General features: G+C 40.4%; 1 protein-coding gene across 1 annotated transcript; it reads right to left on the bottom strand.

Annotated features, from left to right (window-relative positions):
- Positions 1-259: 259 nt before the first annotated feature.
- LOC105891502 (NACHT, LRR and PYD domains-containing protein 12-like) lies at positions 260-20698 on the bottom strand. Its single transcript, XM_031561784.2, has 17 exons — positions 20186-20698; positions 12847-12930; positions 12577-12683; positions 12096-12209; positions 11115-11228; positions 9608-9721; positions 9182-9295; positions 8756-8869; positions 8237-8350; positions 7326-7840; positions 5313-7113; positions 2295-2465; positions 2009-2179; positions 1727-1897; positions 1441-1611; positions 1155-1325; positions 260-263 (listed from the first exon to the last, which is right to left on the bottom strand). The coding sequence occupies exons 3-17, from the start codon at positions 12624-12626 to the stop codon at positions 260-262; spliced, it is 3909 nt and encodes a 1302-aa protein (XP_031417644.1). The 5' UTR covers positions 12627-12683; positions 12847-12930; positions 20186-20698.
- Between the last annotated feature and the right edge of the window lie 1520 nt (positions 20699-22218).

Below are 22218 nucleotides of genomic sequence, written 5' to 3'. Positions count from 1 at the left end.
GTTTTGTGCTTCTAATTCACATCTTTCATATCATTCCACAAGTAGTCCGGTCATTTAACGTAACGGAAAGTCAGCAAGTAATGGGTTGCTACGCAACACCTGAAACTTTAGAGTTCTATTTGCCTGAAGAACTATTTTAGCGGAAATCCCAAAACGGCAACAAAATCGTTAAAGAGGTATTTTGAATGTCTTCTATCGGATAAATCTCACACCTAGACCAGGTCACACACCGTTATCTCACCTCAACTGTCCTGAAACTTCAACTGTGACATGGGGAGGGGGAGAGAGCTTGGGTTAAATTATGACTTGTCAGAAGGACAAAGTGCATATATCAGAAATTGACAGGAGATCAGATATCAACCAAATAACAAAGTGTACATCCATCATATATGACACGTTTCTCACACATTTATTACCCCTAATCGATTAAATCGGACAGAAGGTGTCTGTTATAGACTACTGGCGTATCTGGCGAATGGGGTTGTGTTGATAACGGAGAGGTTTATAGTGAGATTGACAGCTCAACAAACCAATCACGCCGCTAGCAAGCTGTTTACCTTGTGGGTAGTAACATGCTAACATTAGATAGCTGGCTCAGACACCTCGCAAATTCCCTCAGACGTATTTTTCGGTAACTTTAAAAAAATCTAAGCGAAAACAAGTCAAACAAACAACTTTGATGTACAAATACGACCAACTACGGAGTTTTTCAGCGTCGTGCTCTTTAGATATTAGCATAAACATGATTTGATTGGCCAGCACCTGCGCTGCCGTATTTGCAGAAATGCAATTTGATTGGCTGACGCATGCGTTGCCTCTCAAAAAGTTGAACATTTTGAGAGACAACTTTCGCCGCAAGCAACGCAACAGAACGCAACGGAACCACAATTCAGTTTGGCAACGGATGATGTCACCCCATTCAAAGTAAATCGGGATCTGTCAACGTTGACGGATCAACGCAACCGTCTGAGCCAGCTGTAACACCTAAAAAATGTGATGATATAGATAAGGCCTATGTGAACAGTTTTACTGACTAAGACATATTGTGAGATCAGAGAGCAAATTCTGCCTAGAGTAAAACATTAATGTTCCTATTGTCTGGTTAACACAGTTCACAGTATGCGTCTGTTAACACAGTCTTCAATATTACTTACCTCAGTGTCTCCAGTTTGCAGTTTGGACTCTGTAGAGCAGAGGACAGCTTTTCCAATGACGTCTGCAGGTCATTCTGACTGAGGTCCAGCTCTCGTAAGGGTGAGTTTGCAGACTGCAGAGCTGAGGCCACAATCTCACAGGACTTCTCTGTTAGTTTGCAGCCAGCAAGTCTACAATTACAAATCACAAGCCAGTATGGGTAGGAGATTATTAGTTGATTTTCAAAAGTATACATTGAATACATACATGTATGCGTCTGTTAAAACAGTCTTTAATATTACTGACCTCAGTGTCTCCAGTTTGCAGTTTGGACTCTGAAGAGCAGGGAGCAGCATTTCCAATGACTGCTGCAGGTCATTCTGACTGAGGTCCAGCTCTCGTAAGGGTGAGTTTGCAGACTGCAGAGCTGAGGCCACAATCTCACAGGACTTCTCTGTTAGTTTGCAGCCAACAAGTCTACAATTACAAATCACAAGCCAGTATGGGTAGGAGATTATTAGGTGATTTTCAAAAGAATACATTGAATACATACATGTATGCGTCTGTTAACACAGTCTTCAATATTACTGACCTCAGTGTCTCCAGTTTGCAGTTTGGACTCTGAAGAGCAGGGAGCAGCATCTCCAATGACTGCTGCAGGTCATTCTGACTGAGGTCCAGCTGTCTTAAGAGGGAGTTTGCAGACTGCAGAGCTGAGGCCACAATCTCACAGGACTTCTCTGTTAGTTTGCAGCCAGCAAGTCTACAATTACAAATCACAAGCCAGTATGGGTAGGAGATTATTAGGTGATTTTCAAAAGTATACATTGAATACATACATGCGTCTGTTAACACAGTCTTCAATATTACTTACCTCAGTGTCTCCAGTTTGCAGTTTGGACTCTGTAGAGCAGAGGACAGCTTTTCCAATGACGTCTGCAGGTCATTCTGACTGAGGTCCAGCTCTCGTAAGGGTGAGTTTGCAGACTGCAGAGCTGAGGCCACAATCTCACAGGACTTCTCTGTTAGTTTGCAGCCAACAAGTCTACAATTACAAATCACAAGCCAGTATGGGTAGGAGATTATTAGGTGATTTTCAAAAGAATACATTGAATACATACATGTATGCGTCTGTTAACACAGTCTTCAATATTACTGACCTCAGTGTCTCCAGTTTGCAGTTTGGACTCTGAAGAGCAGGGAGCAGCATCTCCAATGACTGCTGCAGGTCATTCTGACTGAGGTCCAGCTGTCTTAAGAGGGAGTTTGCAGACTGCAGAGCTGAGGCCACAATCTCACAGGACTTCTCTGTTAGTTTGCAGCCAGCAAGTCTACAATTACAAATCACAAGCCAGTATGGGTAGGAGATTATTAGGTGATTTTCAAAAGTATACATTGAATACATACATGCGTCTGTTAACACAGTCTTCAATATTACTTACCTCAGTGTCTCCAGTTTGCAGTTTGGACTCTGTAGAGCAGAGGACAGCTTTTCCAATGACTTCTGCAGGTCATTCTGACTGAGGTCCAGCTCTCGTAAGGGTGAGTTTGCAGACTGCAGAGCTGAGGCCACAATCTCACAGGACTTCTCTGTTAGTCCACAGGCAACAAGTCTACAATTATAAATCATAAGCCAGTGTGTGTAGGAGATTATTAGGTGATTTTCAAAAGTATGCATTGAATACATACATGAATACATATTGTATGCACTTTTATACACAGCTGTATTTTTCAAACTTATAGTACCAAATAGCAATTCTGCTGCAGCAGATTCCTTGAAATGTTTCCTTTTTTTAATGTTATTTTTTTCACAAGATAAATAACAGTAGGATGAGAAGATGAGGGATTTTTAATGAAGTTTGACGTAAAACAAATATATATTATAGGGATGCTCCGATCTGATCGGCGCCGATCAATATCGGCCGATATTCCCATTATCGGTTTTGATCGGCGTCCTCAAAACGGCCGATCAAACATGGCCGATCAGATGACATAAAATCTGAGAGAACTACTATCAGAGACGTTTCAATAAAACGTTAGAGATAGGCATTTCAGGCCGCCAATGGTAAGAAATGATTCTCGTGGTCGCCTCGCAACCTCAGGCTGAACCTTTATTAACCCCACTGTTTCACTTCATAACAGCAACAACATAAACTAAATGTATGACGTGGCTCCTTTTTCGTGACTTACATTTTTCTACTGTGCTTAGTTGTTTGTATTGGGATAGTGTGCTGCTCTAACTACATGTGGATAGTTTTTCGTGGTCTTACTTAGCCAGTTGGACGTAATATTTTAGACCAGCCAGAACAACGGACACGACCGGCATTATTTAATAAATGGAATGGTTGCCATGGCGCAGCGAGTGTGTTATAGCAGCTCTCCAGCTTAAAACAAAAATAATACAAAATTATTCCTATTACCTTGTTGCTATTACACGTGAATTTCCCTAACAGGATTAATACAAGTGTATCTATCTATCTATCTAAATCGATGTTGTTAGGAAAGGGATGACATTAACAAGCCACACTTTAATCTATCACTGTTTAATGTATTTGCATCAGACCATTTTAGAAAACCGGTTTTTGAAAGTGTCAGCAATGAGCAAATCTGACGTGAAAAGATTTTTATTATAGACGGAAGTTTCCAAACGGTAACTTACACAAACGAGGGTTATGGCGAGGTGCGCGATGTGGAGCGAAATGGGAAAACCCCCCTGCGTAATATGCCAGTTGTCAGTGTCGCATTTTAAATCCTCAAACTTGGAGTGCCATTCTCCACACACCTTGCTAACATAGCCCAGGAGTTTCCTAAGGCACAGAGCTAGCACAAGGTAAATACTTTAAAAACATCAGTCAGATAAACAGACTCCACTTTTCGAAAAGTCACAAAGTACTCTGAAACGGTCACGTTGGCATTGTATCAGGTGGGATATTGCTTGAGCAAAAAAGTAATATAGTGAGGGAGAGGTTGTGAAGTCTTGTGTACGTGATGTCGTTGCTATCCTCATATTGGATATTTGGCTATAGCCTGTTTATGTTGCAGTTAAGTTTGTATTATTATTTTTCCACAGGAAAGCTACTGTATAAGCTCCAAGTTCTCTTGAGAGCCTCTAGATAGTGGAATGTTGCACATGTGATTCTATTGTTGTGATTTTCATTTAAAGATGTATATTTTTATTATTATTTTAATATTTATTATTATTTACACATTTTATAGTAAGCGAGAGAGCTTCTACACTGGAATGTTGCACGTTCCCTGCAATAAAACAGATGGTTGTCAATTCATGATACTCTCGTCTCGTAATTTAAATACTTAAAATACAATACCAATGTTGTTAAGAATAATTAACTTAATAAATAATGCTACACAATAAATAGAAAGCTTCAATCGACACCGTGATCGGTGATCGGTATTATCGGATCGGCAGATACTGATTTCAGTCATCGGTGATCGGTGATCGGCACCAAAAAACCTGATCGGAGCATCTCTAATATATTACATTTAGAACATATGATTAAATTCTGGTCATGCTGACAACTAGAACAGCAATACATGCTGGAACAGCAGAAATAGCTTGTTGTCCAATACCAGATTTGCTGAACCACATCTAAATAATCTATTGGGTGTCAGTACAGTAGTTTGCTATGATGATGCCAACAGGGCTTAAAGCAAAGAAAATGTCTGTATCTGAAATTATCAGATGGACTTCTATTTGTCTGTTCCTAGTGTTACAGCTAGCTGACTATACAAGTAGGACATACATTGTAAGTTGATGCGCTGAAACAAAACTATTAACAATTAAAAATATCACACTGTCAGAAAAAAATATTCAAAAATATTCTGTAGAGGATGCTCTCACATAAGGTAGAGTAAGCATTGGTTTTAATCAGTGCCAGAGAAGTTTAAGCCATGTGCCAAATATCAGCTCAAATATGAAGAAAAACCTAATAGTGTTACAGCTTGTTGACTACAAGTCGAAAATACATTGGAAGTTGAGGCAATGTAACACAACTATGAACATACTGTATATCTTAAGATTTTAGGATTATATCACAATCTCTGAAAACAAAAACTGCAAATAATTTCTGTAGAGGTTCACATTAGGTGGTGTAAGCATTGGTTTAAGCTGATTTCTCAGACCTTTATTATTTCCATATTGGATGTAATTGGTAACTCACCGGCCCTTTCTGCAGCATCTCACAGCTGGTATTAGTCTCCTCCGTCCCTCCTCTGATGTGTTGTATTTCGTCAAGTCAAACTCATCCAGCACCTCCTCAGACATCAGAAGCATGTGGGCCAGTGCTGAACATTGGGCAGGTGTCAATCTATCTGAGAAGCCACCTGAAGATTTCAGATATGTCTGAACAATTTTATGTTGGGAATGATCATTCATTTCAAATAAGCAATGGAAAAGATTGATGCATCTTTCAGGAGACAGATCCTTTCTCTTGAGATACTTGATGTACCGACAGGTTTTCTTGATGCTCTCTGAGCTGCTGTGTGTGTTTGACAGCAGACCTTGTAAAAGGGCCTGATTGCTCTCCAATGAGACGCCTACAAGGAAGCGGAGGAAAAGGTCCAGGTGTCCATTTTTGCTGTCCAAAGCTTTCTCCATTGCTCCCTTCAACAGAACATGCAAGGGAAGGGGGGCTTGCAGGTCTTTGTGTTTTTTACTGAAGAATGATTTCAGTATCTCAAAATGTTCTGACATGTAGGAGTGAAACACAAACATGGCTGCCAGAAACTCCTGGATGCTCAGATGCACAAAGCAGTAGACCTTCTTGTGGTGAAACACACATTCCTCCCGGAAGATCTCAGTGCACATGCCAGAGTACACTGAGGCATCACTCACATCAATGCCACACTCTGTAAGGTCATCCTCATAGAACATGAGATTGCCATTCTCCAGATGCTTGAAGGCCAGCTCTGCCAGTTTCAGTATGACATCTTTATGTGATTCCACAAGCCTCTGTCTATCTCGATCATTGTCCTCTTGATACTTCTGGTTCTTCCTGGTGGTCTGGATGAGCAGGAAGTGTATGAACATCTCAGTCAGAGTTTTGGGGGCTTTCTTCCCATCATCCTCTTCCAGTATCTGCTGAAGGACAGTGGCTGAGATCCAACAGAAGACTGGCATGTGGCACATGATATGGAGGCTCCTGGATGCCTTAATGTGTGAGATGATTCTGGTGGCTTGATTCTGGTCACTGATCCTCTTCCTAAAGTACTCTTCCTTCTGTGGATCATTGAACCCTCGTACTTCTGTCACCTGATTGATGCACTGAGAAGGGATCTGACTGGCTGCTGCTGGTCGGGAGGTTATCCAGATGAGAGAAGAGGGAAGCAGAGTTCCCTGAATGAGGCTCGTCATCAACACATCCACTGATGATGTTTGTGTCACATCAGACAACTTCTGGTTCTCTTGGAAATTCAGCGGAAGTCGACTCTCATCCAGACCATCAAAGATTAACACAATATGGCGGTCTTTGTATTCACCATCCTGTAGCTCCCTAAGCTCAGGGTAGAAGTCCAGCAGGAGCCTGTGAAGACTGTACTGATCATGTTTGACCAAATTTAGCTCACGGAACGGAAGTATAAACATGAAATCTACATCCTGGTTAGCTTTCTCCTCTGCCCAGTCAAGGATGAACTTCTGCACCGAGACAGTTTTTCCAATGCCAGCAATGCCCTTGGTCATGACAGTTCTGATGGGTCTCTGCTGTCCAGGTAAGGGCTTGAAGATGTCATTACAGTTGATTGCTGTGTCTTCTGTAGTTTGTGATCTGGATGCTGACTCTACCTGCCAAACTTCATGTTCATTATTCACCCCTTCACTCTCTCCCTCTGTGATGTAGAGCTCTGTGTAGATCTTGTTCAGGAGTGTTTGAGTCTCTGATCTTATGATGCCTTCAGATATGCTCTCAAACCTCCTCTTCATACTGGCTTTATGAGTCATCAGTGCTCTGTTCAGGACATCATCTATTTGGCATCAAACAAACAATCAAACAAACAAATACAGATCAGTATCCAACAAATTTGTTATTGTCTCTTAACCCACATTTCAAGAAGCGTAACAGTGAACAATGAACTTCAAAATGTCACCATCATTTTTTTTTTAACTAAATGGTGTTTCTATTTGTGTAGGAACCCAACTCTTGGAAGCAGTTCCAAAAAAATACTTCAAGACTCACCTGTTAGTTTGGCCCTTTTGACAGGAGCAGGCTCAGTTTGGAGATGTTTGCTTCCTTCCATGACTATGTGCTCATCCAAAGGAGTCTGTGGATAAATCTGTGCCATGTGTAAGTGTGGGTATAGAGGGTTCTGCCCCGAGTCTGAGTGTGGATATGGAGGAACTTGTGCCATGGTAGTAGATGGCTTTAGATGAAGCTGTGCCATTTCTCTGTGTTGGTAGAGAGAAGATTGTGCCATGGCTGTAGGGGGATATACAGGAGGTTGTGTCATGGTTGTATGTGGGTATATCAGATGTTGTGCCATGGTTATGTCAGGGTTTAGAAAGGGTTGTGCTCTGGATCTCTTTCTGCACTGGGGACAGCTGTAGTCTGCTGATGGACCAGACTGGCTCCAGTAGCTGCTGATGCACTGCCTGCAGAAAATGTGTCCACAGGTGGTGATGACTGGGTCCCTCAGTAGCTGCTCACACACTCCACACCTGGACTGATCCTGGGTCAGAACATTCCTCGGAACACTGCAGTGACAGATAAAACACACAAAGAGTCACATTATTCATTGATACACTTTACACCAAGGCACACACACAAGCATGTATGGCATTGTACACAGACAAAAATGTAGGTGAAAGAGAGTATGCATTTTGCACTCTTTCTTCTGTTATTCAAACACTCTTTTACACTCTTACATCTCTCTCTCTCACACACACACACACACACACACACACACACACACACACACACACACACACACACACACAGACACACACATCCCCTTCACCAAATTCAGTTAACAGAGTGGAGGGATATTAATGAAACCTATATCCACACATACATACAAACACACTTAACTTATCTTGTATGTGCGTCTGCAAGTATGTAATTCACATAAGATGGAAAAACTGATAACTCACTTTGGATAAAACTGTGGTGGTTCACTGCTGAAACTGGGAGGCTCCATCATAGACCAGTTGCTCTTCATAGACACACAGCTGGGCACTGGAGACACTGGTCTGTGTGCCATGGGTCTAGTTATACAAGGAGATACAACTAATAGGTTTAGACAACACATATTTACAAGATTTAAAAAGCTTGTACTGCTATGTACTCTCACACACACACAAACACACAAACACACACACACACACACACACACACACACACACACTCACTCTCTCTCACGCACTCACATACATACTCACACTCACACTCATACACACACACACACTCACTTTCTCTCACGCACTCTCACCCACTCACTCACACACACACTCACACTCATACACACACACAAACTAATTCAGTTAACAAAACGGAAACACAATCACGAAATCTACACACACACACACATACTCACTTCTCCCAGTTCTCTAGTCTTGTATATGCATCTGCAAGTATGTAATTCACATAAGATGGAAAAACTGATAACTCACTTTGGATAAAACTGTGGTGGTTCACTGCTGAAACTGGGAGGCTCCATCATAGACCAGTTGCTCTTCATAGACACACAGCTGGGCACTGGAGACACTGGTCTGTGTGCCATGGGTCTAGTTATACAAGGAGAACAACGAATAGGTTTAGACAACACATATTTACAAGATTTAAAAAGCTTCTACTGCTATGTAATCACACTCACACTCATACACACACACACACTCACTCTCTCTCACGCACTCTCACCCACTCACTCACACACACACTCACACTCATACACACACACAAACTAATTCAGTTAACAAAACGGAAACACAATCACGAAATCTACACACACACACATACTCACTTCTCCCAGTTCTCTAGTCTTGTATATGCATCTGCAAGTATGTAATTCACATAAGATGGAAAAACTGATAACTCACTTTGGATAAAACTGTGGTGGTTCACTGCTGAAACTGGGAGGCTCCATCATAGACCAGTTGCTCTTCATAGACACACAGCTGGGCACTGGAGACACTGGTCTGTGTGCCATGGGTCTAGTTATACAAGGAGAACAACGAATAGGTTTAGACAACACATATTTACAAGATTTAAAAAGCTTCTACTGCTATGTAATCACACTCACACTCATACACACACACACACTCACTCTCTCTCACGCACTCTCACCCACTCACTCACACACACACTCACACTCATACACACACACAAACTAATTCAGTTAACAAAACGGAAACACAATCACGAAATCTACACACACACACATACTCACTTCTCCCAGTTCTCTAGTCTTGTATGTGCATCTGCAAGTATGTAATTCACATAAGATAGAAAAACTGATAACTCACTTTGGATAAAACTGTGGTGGTTCACTGCTGAAACTGGGAGGCTCCATCATAGACCAGTTGCTCTTCATAGACACACAGCTGGGCACTGGAGACACTGGTCTGTGTGCCATGGGTCTAGTTATACAAGGAGAACAACGAATAGGTTTAGACAACACATATTTACAAGATTTAAAAAGCTTCTACTGCTATGTAATCACACTCACACTCATACACACACACTAACTCTCTCTCACGCACTCTCACCCACTCACTCACACACACACACACTCACACTCATACACACACACAAACTAATTCAGTTAACAAAACGGAAACACAATCACGAAATCTACACACACACACATACACACTTCTCCCAGTTCTCTAGTCTTGTATGTGCATCTGCAAGTATGTAATTCACATAAGATGGAAAAACTGATAACTGGAGCCAGTCTGGTTCTCTCAATCCTGTGATGCTTTCCTTGGACCACTTGGTAGATAGGTAAACAGATGCTAGTGTAAGACAAAATTACATAAACAAACCAATATAAACACATGTAATACCCCCCTAATCAACTAAACTGGACTAAAATCTAAATAATATATTAAATAATATTCCCTTACACCTAGCCAGGCAGCCCCTCTCCCTCTCTCTCTCGCTCTCTCTCCCTCCCTCTCCTCTCATATCACATTGCTAATGCTTATAATAATACTGATAAAATGGCCATATTGCCTACTGTAAATGTACTACCCAAAGGTATCTCCTTATCTGTTTCTGAAATAAATGTCTACTAACAAAAATGTTCTCTCTCCCTTGTAGCATGTTCCAATTGCTGATGGAAGTGGAAACATTGCTCCTCACCCCCACTACTCCTCAACTATGCATATGGACAGCCAAACTCTACCCACTCACTCTGTTCTTTTTCTTTTTCCCCTAATCCAGACTATCTTCGCTATGGGACGCTGCTGTAATCTCTCCACCCGGTCTACCCGTAGAAAGCCTCTGCCAATTGCACCCACCGCCACCGCACTGCCGTACACTTACTCTACCTCATACCCTATGCTAGCATTTATATACAATATATAATATTGCCACCATCAACATGTTTCTCTGTTCCTACTCCCCTTACCCCTGTAACAGTAAACCTTTGAGCACAGTGTATACCCACTAAACTGGTCTTGTTTGTATCATGTATTTACCACCGGATGTCTGTATATATATTATGTACACCTACCAAATGCAGGATATGTACAACACCTGTTGTTTCCCATCCCCTTCTGCCACACAACCCTCCCGCCATCCCCCCTTCCTATCTCCACCCGGCCGACCTGAAGCAGATGGGTCCCCCCTTATGTGCCGTGGTTCTGCTTAAGGTTCCTTCCTGACTAACAGGGAGTTTTTTCTTGCCCGTGTTGCCAATGTGCTTGCATTAAGGGGGTTCAGGCTCTGGGCTCTGTAAAGCGCCTAGAGACAATTGTATTGTTAGGGCGCTATATAAATAAAATTGAATTGAATTGAATAACTCACTTTGGATAAAACTGTGGTGGTTCACTGCTGAAACTGGGAGGCTCCATCATGGACCAGTTGCTCTTCATAGACACACAGCTGGGCACTGGAGACACTGGTCTGTGTGCCATGGGTCTAGTTATACAAGGAGATACAACTAATAGGTTTAGACAACACTAGGGCTGAACGATTAATTGCATTTGCTCTTTAATCGCGATATGATAGAACGCGATTTTCTAACCGCAACGTTCGCGATAAAAAAACGTGGTCTAAAAAAATAAAATCTTTTTTTTTTTTTTTTTAAGATGGTACATCTTGCACACAGTGTTTAAAAAGTGCATGCCTAGTGTTTATACTTAAAATGACTTTTAAAAAATTACTTAAATGCACAGTGGCAAAGCCACCGATTTGTTGTTCTTGTTTCTGTAATGAGCAGTTAAATAAAAATGTAAAATGTGGGAAAGAATATTTTACACTAAATGTATCTAATATTGTGTTGGTCATATTTAAATAATTCATTACGTTTTGTTGGGAAAAAAAGAGGATAAAAAAAAATTGCATATTAAATCGCAATCGCAATATTTTGGTAAAAAATCGCAATTAGATTATTTTCCCAAATCGTTCAGCCCTAGACAACACATATTTACAAGATTTAAAAAGCTTGTACTGCTATGTACTCACACACACACTCACATTAACTCTCTCACTCACGCACTCTCATTCACTCACACACACACTCACTAACTCTCACACACACACACACACACACACTCACTCACTCACTCACACACACACTCACTCACTCACTGTCTCAGACTCACTCACTCACACACTCTCACTCACTCACACTCATACACACACACAAACTAATTCAGTTAACAAAACGGAAACACAATCACGAAATCTACACACACACACATACTCACTTCTCCCAGTTCTCTAGTCTTGTATGTGCATCTGTAAGTATGTAATTCACATAAGATGGAAAAACTGATAACTCACTTTTGATAAAACTGTGGTGGTTCACTGCTGAAACTGGGAGGCTCCATCATAGACCAGTTGCTCTTCATAGACACACAGCTGGGCACTGGAGACACTGGTCTGTGTGCCATGGGTCTAGTTATACAAGGAGATACAACTAATAGGTTTAGACAACACATATTTATAAGATTCAAAAAGCTTGTACTGCTATGTACTCACACACACACTCTCTCACGCACTGTCACACACTCTCATTCACTCTCTCACTCACGCACTCTCATTCACTCACACTCACTTACTCACTCACACACTCACACACACAGACACTCTCAGACTCACTCACTCACGCTCACACACACGCACACAAACGAATTCAGTTAACAAAATGGAAACACAATCACGAAATCTACACACACACATATTCACTTCTCCCAGTTCTCTAGTCTTGTATGTGCATCTGCAAGTATGTAATTCACATAAGATGGAAAAACTGATAACTCACTTTGGATCAGACTGTGGTGGTTCACTGCTGAAATTGGGAGGATCCATCATAGACCAGTCACTCTTCAGAGACACACAGCTGGGCACTGGAGACACTGGTCTGTGTGTCTATGAATGAATTAATGAATGAATGAAATTAAATGAATACATAAATAAATAAATAAATAAATAACAAGACAGACAGACAGATATATACAGAGAGAGAGAAAAGGACAGACATAAAGCAGTGTGATTGGCTTTCTCTCTGATGAGAATCTCGTGAAGCACTTACTTTTAGCAGCCATGTGGACCATTCAGATCTGGGGGTCGACTTCTGCTACCCCATTAAAAGGTGTTGACAGAAGCAGGGGAAGCACTGGAATGACAAGCAAGAGGAAGTAGAATGAAAATCAAGATGAAAATGAACACCTTGCTGAAATCATCTCCTTCAGAAGACTTACATGACAATGTCATTAATATGATATAGTAAATCCCGTCATGAATTTTCATGATAACAGTCAGTGTCCAGTAGGGGTGGGTGATATGACCAAAATCTTCTATCACGGTATTTGTAATTTTATATCACGGTTACGGTATATATCACGGTTTATTATACGTAGGGTGACCAGATTTGGGTTTTTGAAAAAGAGGACACTTCAGCGGTGGCGAAATGTGTCCACAGACATTTATTTATTGACCCTTAAGAACACTAAGGTGCAGAAACAATACTGCCTCAATAGGCTATTGGCCTAAGCAATAGTGAATCTTTAAATAGTAAAATAAAAGCAAAGTGTATGTAAAAAAGAAAAAGAAAAAGGAAAAATCTTTCTGTGGCATTTAGTCCAGTGCTTATGTTTCAGTGGTTCTTTAATGTACTTTCAGAAGATAACTGAAGTGTTAAAACTTTCTTTTCAATGTGTGTCCATATGTTAACGCAATAATGATGAGATATTTTATTTATATGGCCACATATTAAATTGAAGTTGGACATTACACATAGACATATATACATAGTCATAGACGCTCCATCGACCGCCTCAGCCCGTTGCTGCGACGTGCTAACGTGATGACGAGGTGATGACTGGTCTGTAAACAGACACAAGTAAATGATGGAGCTGCAGTTTTTCTGGATAAAAAGCACTATAGATAGCGTTTATATTTCTCAACCGATTTCAGAGTCGTTTTTATATTCAAAGGTTTATGATCTACGTGGAGTACCAAAAAAAGTTTTGTCTCCATATTACTTAGAATCTCGTTGGTTTGGCCGTAATCGCCGTTGACATACATACATGTATATGATAATCGCTGCTAGACGCTCACTGTTCTTGTGCTCTCACAGCTCATTCACTTTGAAATACTGAAAAATAAATGCCTACACTAGACACTTTTCAGTCCATATTTTTCAGTATATTGAATCTTGCCCAACAGTCGAGGATTACTCAACAAGTAGGCATGATAGTCCTTGCAGGTTATGTGCATAAAAATTGTACTGGGTATCGTATTATACGGCTCTTCAGAATGTTCAAAAAAGTTCCGTTGATTTTGAATGGGCCACCCCAACGTTCGCAGGTCTGTAATTTCTTTATGTTCACTGCTGCGAAAATGTAATGACCGCTAACCATCTTTCATATCATTCCGCAAGTAGTCCGGTCATTTAACGTAACGGGAAGTAATGGGTTGCTACGCAACACCTGAAACTTTAGAGTTCTATTTTATTTCTCAGCAGAAATCACAAAACGGCTACAAAATCGTTAAAGAGGTATTTTTGGAGGAATGTCTATTGTTTTGGCGAGTTACTGTAGAATAAGAGGGATGAGGTATAGTTCGGAGGTCATTATCTAAAAATAAATCGATTGGATTTCAAAATAAGAGTATACCGCGGTTGAAACGGTATGGCCAAATCTCTCCCGGTAGACACATTTCTACCGTTGCACGGTATATACCGTCATACCGCCCAGCCCTAGTGTCCAGTGACCATTACTGGTAATGCCTAGGACAAATTAAAAAATGGTGCTATAACAGCACACAGGCATGTGACTGATTGTTTAATGAAAATATTTCATGGTTCAAGTAAGAACACTAATGTTGTTACCACCATCACTGCTACCACTACTAACAGACATGCTTTAAAGATGTAGTCATAGGTGATGGCGAAACATTGTTTACAGGGTTTAAACCCTATGGAGTCTGAGGCCTGACATCATCATCATCATTGTTTATTCAGGGAGAATTGACTGAGCACAGGGCTCTTTTGCAGCAATGCCCTGATTGAGACTACATAGTACAGAAGAACAATAAATAAACAAACCATAACAAAACAAAACAGACAAACAACACATTAAACAACTCAGAAATTAAGTATAAAAAAAATAACATAAAGTAAAAAAATTAAATCAGAGAATCATTTAAAACAACAGCATTGAGGCACATCCTTATTATCTAAAAGGCTGTTAAATTGGTTGACAGACAAATACTTGGTTAATTTCAACTCCACTTGAATAGTGTTCCATTTATGGGAAGCAAAGAACTTAAAAGCTATTTTACCTATATTAGTTTTTGAAAGGGGGATTTCAAGGGAGATGAGGCTCTGTGACCGTGTATTATGACAGATGGATTTTAATTTTAAAAGTGACATGAGATAATTAGGCAGTTTTCCCACTAAGGCTTTATAAACAAATAAAAGACAGTGTTTTTCCCTCCTGTCTGCTAGAGGGGACCAACCAACATTCTTGTATAAGTTACAGTGGTGGGTCCTGAAAGCGTCTCCTGTAACAAAGCGAATAGCACTATGGTAAACAGAGTCCAGGAGTTTTAAGGTAGAGGGTGCAGCATACATGTAAACAATGTCACCATAGTCAAGAACTGACAAAATTGTTGATTGCACTATTTCCATTCGGTTTTCAAAAGTAAAACAAGATCTTATTCTATAAAGAGCACCCAGTTTAATTTTAATCTTCTTAGCTAGGTCAAGAACATGTGATTTAAATGACAGCCAATCATCTAGCCAGATACCTAGGTATTTATAGCAAGGAACTTGCTCAATATTAGTCCCAGAACGGGTGCATATCCTATGGGTGGGGGGGACATTATTTCTACCATTGGAGAAAATCATGAATTTAGTCTTAGATTCATTCAGCATCAATTTGAGGGACTTTAGGGAATCCTGTACACAATCAAAAGCATGTTGAAGGTTTGAAACTGCTTGATCTATAGAGGGCGCTGAGGCATACAAAATTGTATCATCGGCATAAAAATGGACTTTGCAATGTTCTAGATGGTCACAGATATTATTAATGTAAAGTGAGAACAATACCGGGCCTAAAATAGAGCCCTGAGGGACACCAGAATTAATTACTAGGGCCTCAGATGTAAGGCCTGCAACATCTATACATTGTGTTCTACCCGTGAAGTAGTTTTTGAACCATCTGAGGGAGACATTATCAAATCCCAGGGAGTCCAGTTTGCCAAAAAGTATCTCATGGTTTACTGTATCAAAAGCGTTCGACAGGTCAATAAATAAGGCGGCACAACATTGTTTCTTGTCTACAGCAGAGGCTATGTAATTTACCACAAGGGTTGTTGCAGTAATGGTACTGTGGCCAGCTCTGAAACCTGATTGAAAGGGGCATAACATTGAGTTTAAAGATAGAAAAGAGCTAATTTGCTCATTTATAAAGGATTCCAACATTTTGGCTAGGCATGGGAGCTTGGAGATCGGCCTATAATTGTTCTTATCATTTGGGTCTCCCCCTTTATGAAGGGGCACCACTAATGCAGATTTCCAGATGCTAGGAATGTAGCCAGAAAAAAGTGATAGATTAAAAATGTGGGTCAAGGGTCTGGCTATAATGGGGGCAGCAAGCTTCAAGAGACGTGGGTCTAACTGGTCTGCACCCACTGAGCTCTTCATACATTTAGAATTACGAAGAGCAGAGAGGACTTCATGCTGTTGTATTGGTCTAAAAGGGAAGGATGTGGTTAGGTCAGTTCCCAGTGACCTGGCATCAACAGTGAAGTTATCTAGCACTCCATCCGGTACATCAGGGAAATTAGAAAGGTCAAACAAAGTGCCGCATTGGATAAAATGATTATTGAAAGCATTACAAACTTCCTTAGGATCATTAATTGCTTTATCTTCCAGCATGATCTGCTGGGGTAGTGTAGGTGGGGAAACCCCTTTAAGAGACTTAACTGTTTTCCAGAATTTTGTTGGATTACTACCACAAGCAGACAAATGATTAACAAAGTATTTGGATTTGGCCATTTGGCCAAATGCTTTGACATTTTCATACCCCCCTCTACCTCTACCAATCTACCCGGCCGGCTAGTAGGGGGCTCTGTAAAGCGCCTAGAGAAAATGTTATTGTTCTAGTGCAATATAAATAAAAATGAATTGAATTATTATTTTGCCATTGTCATTATTATCATTTTTGGTTAAATCAACTATAAACACAGTTTTCCTAAACCTATTCTAAGAGGTGCTGATATTGACTGGCGGGTCTAGGCCCTGCCCTGTGATATTTGCATGCCTGTTCTCTCTGTCTCTACAGCAGGTGATTGGGGACAGGTGTATAGTTGATTGGCTGGGCTACAAAAGCCCTGATCAGCCGGAAGACGGGAGAGCTTTGGTCATCTCGGCATTTGGTTATCGTTGGTCGTTGGATAGTGATTGGATTTTAGATACTCGTTGGATTGTGGATTGTCGTCGACGCCGTTTATTTTGTGTGTGTGACCTTAGACTGACTTTGCATTACATTTTTGGTTTCGATTCACAACACTGACTTTCACCACACTTTTTGCTATAATTATTATATAAATATAACCCTGTACCATTTAATAAATAACGTATTATTATTATTATTATAAATTCTGCGTGGCCTCCCCTTTATGTTTCATGCATTGAGCCGTGCACATAACAATATACTGTAAAAAAAGGCATACTTTGTGTTTGTGATGAAGACTTTAAAACTCTGAACAGTGTATACAACTCAAGTGTTAACACTGTATACACAAGTGTTAACACTGTATACACGTTAGCGTTACTAAACTTCTACAGGTTTGGAGTGACAGTTTCTTTTGAAAGTCAGTGGCCTATATCAAGCATATGGATGCGATTTGGATGTTGAAGCTTTAGTCACAGTTAGGTCCCCCCTCCCCTCCCCCTATCTAAGGTAACAGCCCATCAGGAATGTCACTGTGGTCCTCTCTGCCTACACAACCATTTTGTAAAATAAGTGTGAACTGTAGGAAAACAAGAGGGAATAAAGTCCTTTTTACAGTTCATGCTTTAGTCTAAATCCAAACATGCACAGGATTGAATGATAATGTATAGAACATGCAATCACATTGCATTCCTCGAATAATACAAACATAAACAAATAGCCCATCACAATATAAGCACATAAAATGAACAACTAAAGTTGTAGGTCCATACAATGGGATATATTATAATGATAATATAGAGAGAAATGTTTTAAAACGTTAGCTCACTTTTACTAAATGATTTGCTTAGGTCTGATATTGCCGGCTGTAGCATGTAGGGTAGAGTAACATTTCAAATATTTTTGTAATAAGATGCACCCACAGCCTAAAACAATCTGAGTGTACTCGGAATGTCTGTAAGATAATAGGCAAAGCTCACATTTTTATGATCGTTTTATAGCCATACAAGGGGATATATTGTAATGACAATTAAGATAGCAACGCAAACGGTTTGCGTGAAGGAAACTAATTTATGTGCCCAATACTGGCTGCAATATGACATGCTACCGACAGGTTCGTTTTTTAATCAACGGAGAACATAGGCTGCCATAGTTGACAAAGCTAAAAGTAACGATATCAAATGTGCCTGTTTTCATGAATGATGAGCTGTCTTGAGTTGAACTTGAGTGTCACATGTGGAAAAACACCATACCACCAAAACCGCTAGCGCATCTCGACCCAGGCTAGAATTAGAAGAAATTCATGAAAATTCATGAATTCATGAAGAAATGTCAGCAATAACCTCTTACATGAAATCCATGTTACTACTCACACAGGCTCTCTCTACCCAGTAAGATCACAACTTAAACAAGCACTCTCGGAAGTTAGGCACCCAGTGTGCTGTTTTTGGTGATAGCAACTAATATATTTTCTTTGTAGTGCTGATACTCAAAGCTATCGTCCCGTGCTGCACCTGCACTCAGATTAACAACTGTGTCGACACGTGTAACTTCCTGAAATAATGGTAATTTTATGTTTTTAAATATGTTTTATTGAATGTCACAAATCAAGGATAATCCATATTTTAGTCGAGGTAAATATTATTCTGAGGTAATACCTTACCGTCAGATAAATGAAGTGCAGCGAATGTTCCTAGCCCGACGTGATCTACAACAGATTTTTCAAACCTGCATGCGGACGTAACTACTTATGATTTGCCATTCTGAATTTTCTCAGTAGGGACACAAAGGGCGGGGAAAGACAAGTGAAGTTGCGTGCGTAGTGAAGTTGATGTAGACGTAGTCGCGGCACAGGCACGAAACAGGAGTTGGGAAGGGACAGAGAGAGAGAGAAAGACAGACAGAGCGATTTGTATTGTGGGCTGGCTGAATATTTCTGTTTAAAAAAATGCATACCGCGTGGTGATAACCTTTACACGGTCTAGACATGTATATCAGTTCCGCTACTCACAGGGAGAGCTGACAGGTGGTGTGAGGGCTATCATGCAGGAAAAAGGCATATTCTGCGGTGAGCGGGACACGTGACCTGAAGTCCGCCTCTGAAACGATAGGAGCAATTTCAAAACGGTTTAAATCAGTTTATGGGATTTTATATGTAAACTGCTCTGCGATTGGAACGCAACCAGCAGGGGCTTAGGTTTTCACTTCCCCTCCTTAAGTCTATGAACTCACGTCAATAACGTCTAACTTCGCATAATGAGTAGCCTAGCGTAGACCTACGTGAAGTCGGATTCTCTGAAAACCGCAGTTGTCTTTTCCTTAGTCCTTAAATCTATTCCACATTTTTTATCTCGACGGAAAAAGTCATGAGCAGTTAGGAAAAGACCACAGGACTAGCCGACACAACCAGTGTCGAGGGGCCTGTCTCGAGCGTCCCATTGCTAGTTTACCGAGTTCATCGTCGTCTTGAATGGAGCATTAATCCCCTGTTACAGCGGAAGAGAACTTTACCCATAGTGATTTTACTGTCATTTGTTCACAAGACCGGTTACAATGGGCATACAGCCTACACATGAATATTTGCGTGCTAGTTTAATGTGCCATTACATACAAACCTACGGACAAAAATGTCACTTCCTCGTCTTCAAGCCATTTTTTCCCCATACTGTATATTAATGTATTGGAACTGCTGCTGATCCATGGTGACAGTCTATGGGTTTGGATAACAGACTAGATTTATACTACATTTGTTATTTGACTTATATTAGAGTGAAGGTCTGAAAAGGTGGTATGAAAATGTAGGCCTAATCTCCAGCGTGGTATTTCGCAGGTAGACCCATCAAGTCCGTGAAAACTTTCGTGTCGACTAGTAACCCTCAAAGTTAATCTTCCATATTCAGTCCACGAAAACGAGATCACCACCTTTAATATCAATTAGAACCGTACATTTGACTAATTATGCTTACTTACCCTCATAGAAAAACGATGGACACGTTCTTGCATGCAGTCGTTAAAACCTTCCTGGCTAAGGTTAACATTACTTTCGTTTTTATTTGTCCTGCGTTGATCATGAGCAATAGCACCTTCCTATGTAAAGTGAAAACCTAGGCCCCTAGTGGTTGCGTTCCTATTGGAGAGCAGTTCAGACTGGATTTAAACAAAATCAGTGTTTGTGCAGTAATAATCTTCGTAACTATGAAAATGTAAGCAATATTGTGCCATCTTTCAAAATGTTGCTACACACAAACTCATAGGACTCGCATACAAACACATGCACATGGAGGGGTGTTGAAGGTGTCTGCGAGCGAGTAAGTCAAGTGTTGTGTAGGCTAGAGTGATTGACATTTAATAACACCTAAAACAAGGTTAGACTGACGGACGAGATTAGATGAGTAAAGAATATGGAAACCATGAGTGTGAATAGCCTACAGATCGCGAGGGGTAGTATAAATCTCAGTAACTGATCATTTACTTTGGGTATTGGAGTCAATTTAACGTGTTCTGTAGACTCTACAGTGTAGAGCATAGAATATAGTCGGGACCGGCGATGTCAGATGGAGGGCCGGTTAGTGTTCGAGGTGGGCCGGTATAGAACCAGCTCAACCCCGTCGGCCATATCCCCTATGAGCAATAGCTAGGCTGTGATCTAACTTAAACTTAACAGTTGGAGTTTTACTCGTGACATTTTCAGGACATTTGCGTTACCTGCATTTACTTAAACATCAGAAACCTAACTTTTAACAAGCAGCAACTTCCACAAACACACTGCATTTGTTACATAGCCTACTCGTAGCCTACATAAACACACTGTATTTGTCACATAGTCGTACATAAACACACTGTATTTGTTACATACTCGTACATAAACACACTGTATTTGTTACATACTCGTACATGAACACACTGCATTTACATACTCAAATCGCTAGCATTGGGTTGTCGTACGACCTTAGCCAAAATGCAAACATACCAAAAGAATTGTCGAAGGGACATAAAGTTAACTAACCATTCAGAAACGTACTGTTGAAGCCTACATTATCAAACTTGTCCAGGAGCCTCTTCTAAAACGGTATGGGTGCACCGCTGTATCAGAGTCTCTCCCAAATCCCAAGGTACCTTGTTGGACAAGTTCGAGAATTTAGGCTTAAATGTTCAACAGTTTCTATGACAGCTCCACGCCTTACCTGGACGAGCGCATCCCGCGGAGGAAGGAAGAGGGGTTAGCAGGCTCCTTAGTATTTAAAGAAACAGACACTCAAAACAGGTCGCCTTCAACAGGGTTATTTTAGACAGGGTTAAAAGGGTGCTGTTTTACTTGATCCTTGTGGTATTTTGACCAAAGTATGTAACAGATATTTCATTAAGACCCCAGGGAACCGTATCAACTTGTGGTAAAATGGGCGTACGATGACTCTTTGTGTGTGTGCAAAAAATGTATGCGAACAAAACTCACGAAACTCACCACATTGCATGCCAATATTATATTTATGCACCTCTTGTTTCAGTAAAAAAAAGAAAAACCTGAAAACTAACCTTGTGTGTTCAAAGTGATAATCTCCTTATATAACTGAATGATAGTCATAGCGAAATGAAGATTTTTAGACAAACAACAGTTTTATTATGGAAATGTGATACATTCAGAAAAATACAGACACAAAGGTCTATGGTTATTGCTGTCCTAAAACTACAAATGTAGAGGTCCACAATAACAATGTAGACTTAGGTCTTAAGGAGTGGTGGGAATATATTCCCTAATGCCTTTGTGCATGTTAAGCATGTGATTCTTAGGTTCAAATGTGTTTGAGCAGTGCTTTTCTTAGTCAAGTACCTTGTTCGAATATGCCTTTAAGCTACTGCATTGTATTTCAACAACAAAAACAACACATTGTGCCTTTGATTCTATGTGATTCCAAATATTTATAATAATTATTATTATTATTATTAAACTTTTGTCAAACTGAATGCAGTCAGAAGTTATCATCATAATTTGAACAAAAGTCATT

The sequence above is a fragment of the Clupea harengus genome, chromosome 24, assembly GCF_900700415.2.
Source record: "Clupea harengus chromosome 24, Ch_v2.0.2, whole genome shotgun sequence".
Lineage (NCBI taxonomy): Eukaryota > Metazoa > Chordata > Actinopteri > Clupeiformes > Clupeidae > Clupea > Clupea harengus.
Note: the sequence above shows the minus strand (reverse complement) of the source record. Positions and strands in the feature narration are given on the sequence as shown.

Excerpts from the sequence above, each read along its gene's own strand:
- LOC105891502 (XM_031561784.2), bottom strand. The coding sequence starts at position 12,626 with ATGATGGATCCTCCCAATTTCAGCAGTGAACCACCACAGTCTGATCCA. Across the intron at positions 7,114-7,325 it reads CAAAAGGGCCAAACTAACAG|ATGATGTCCTGAACAGAGCA; the intron begins GTGAGTCTTGAA and ends GATGCCAAATAG. Across the intron at positions 2,180-2,294 it reads TGCAAACTGGAGACACTGAG|ACTTGTTGGCTGCAAACTAA; the intron begins GTCAGTAATATT and ends TTGTAATTGTAG.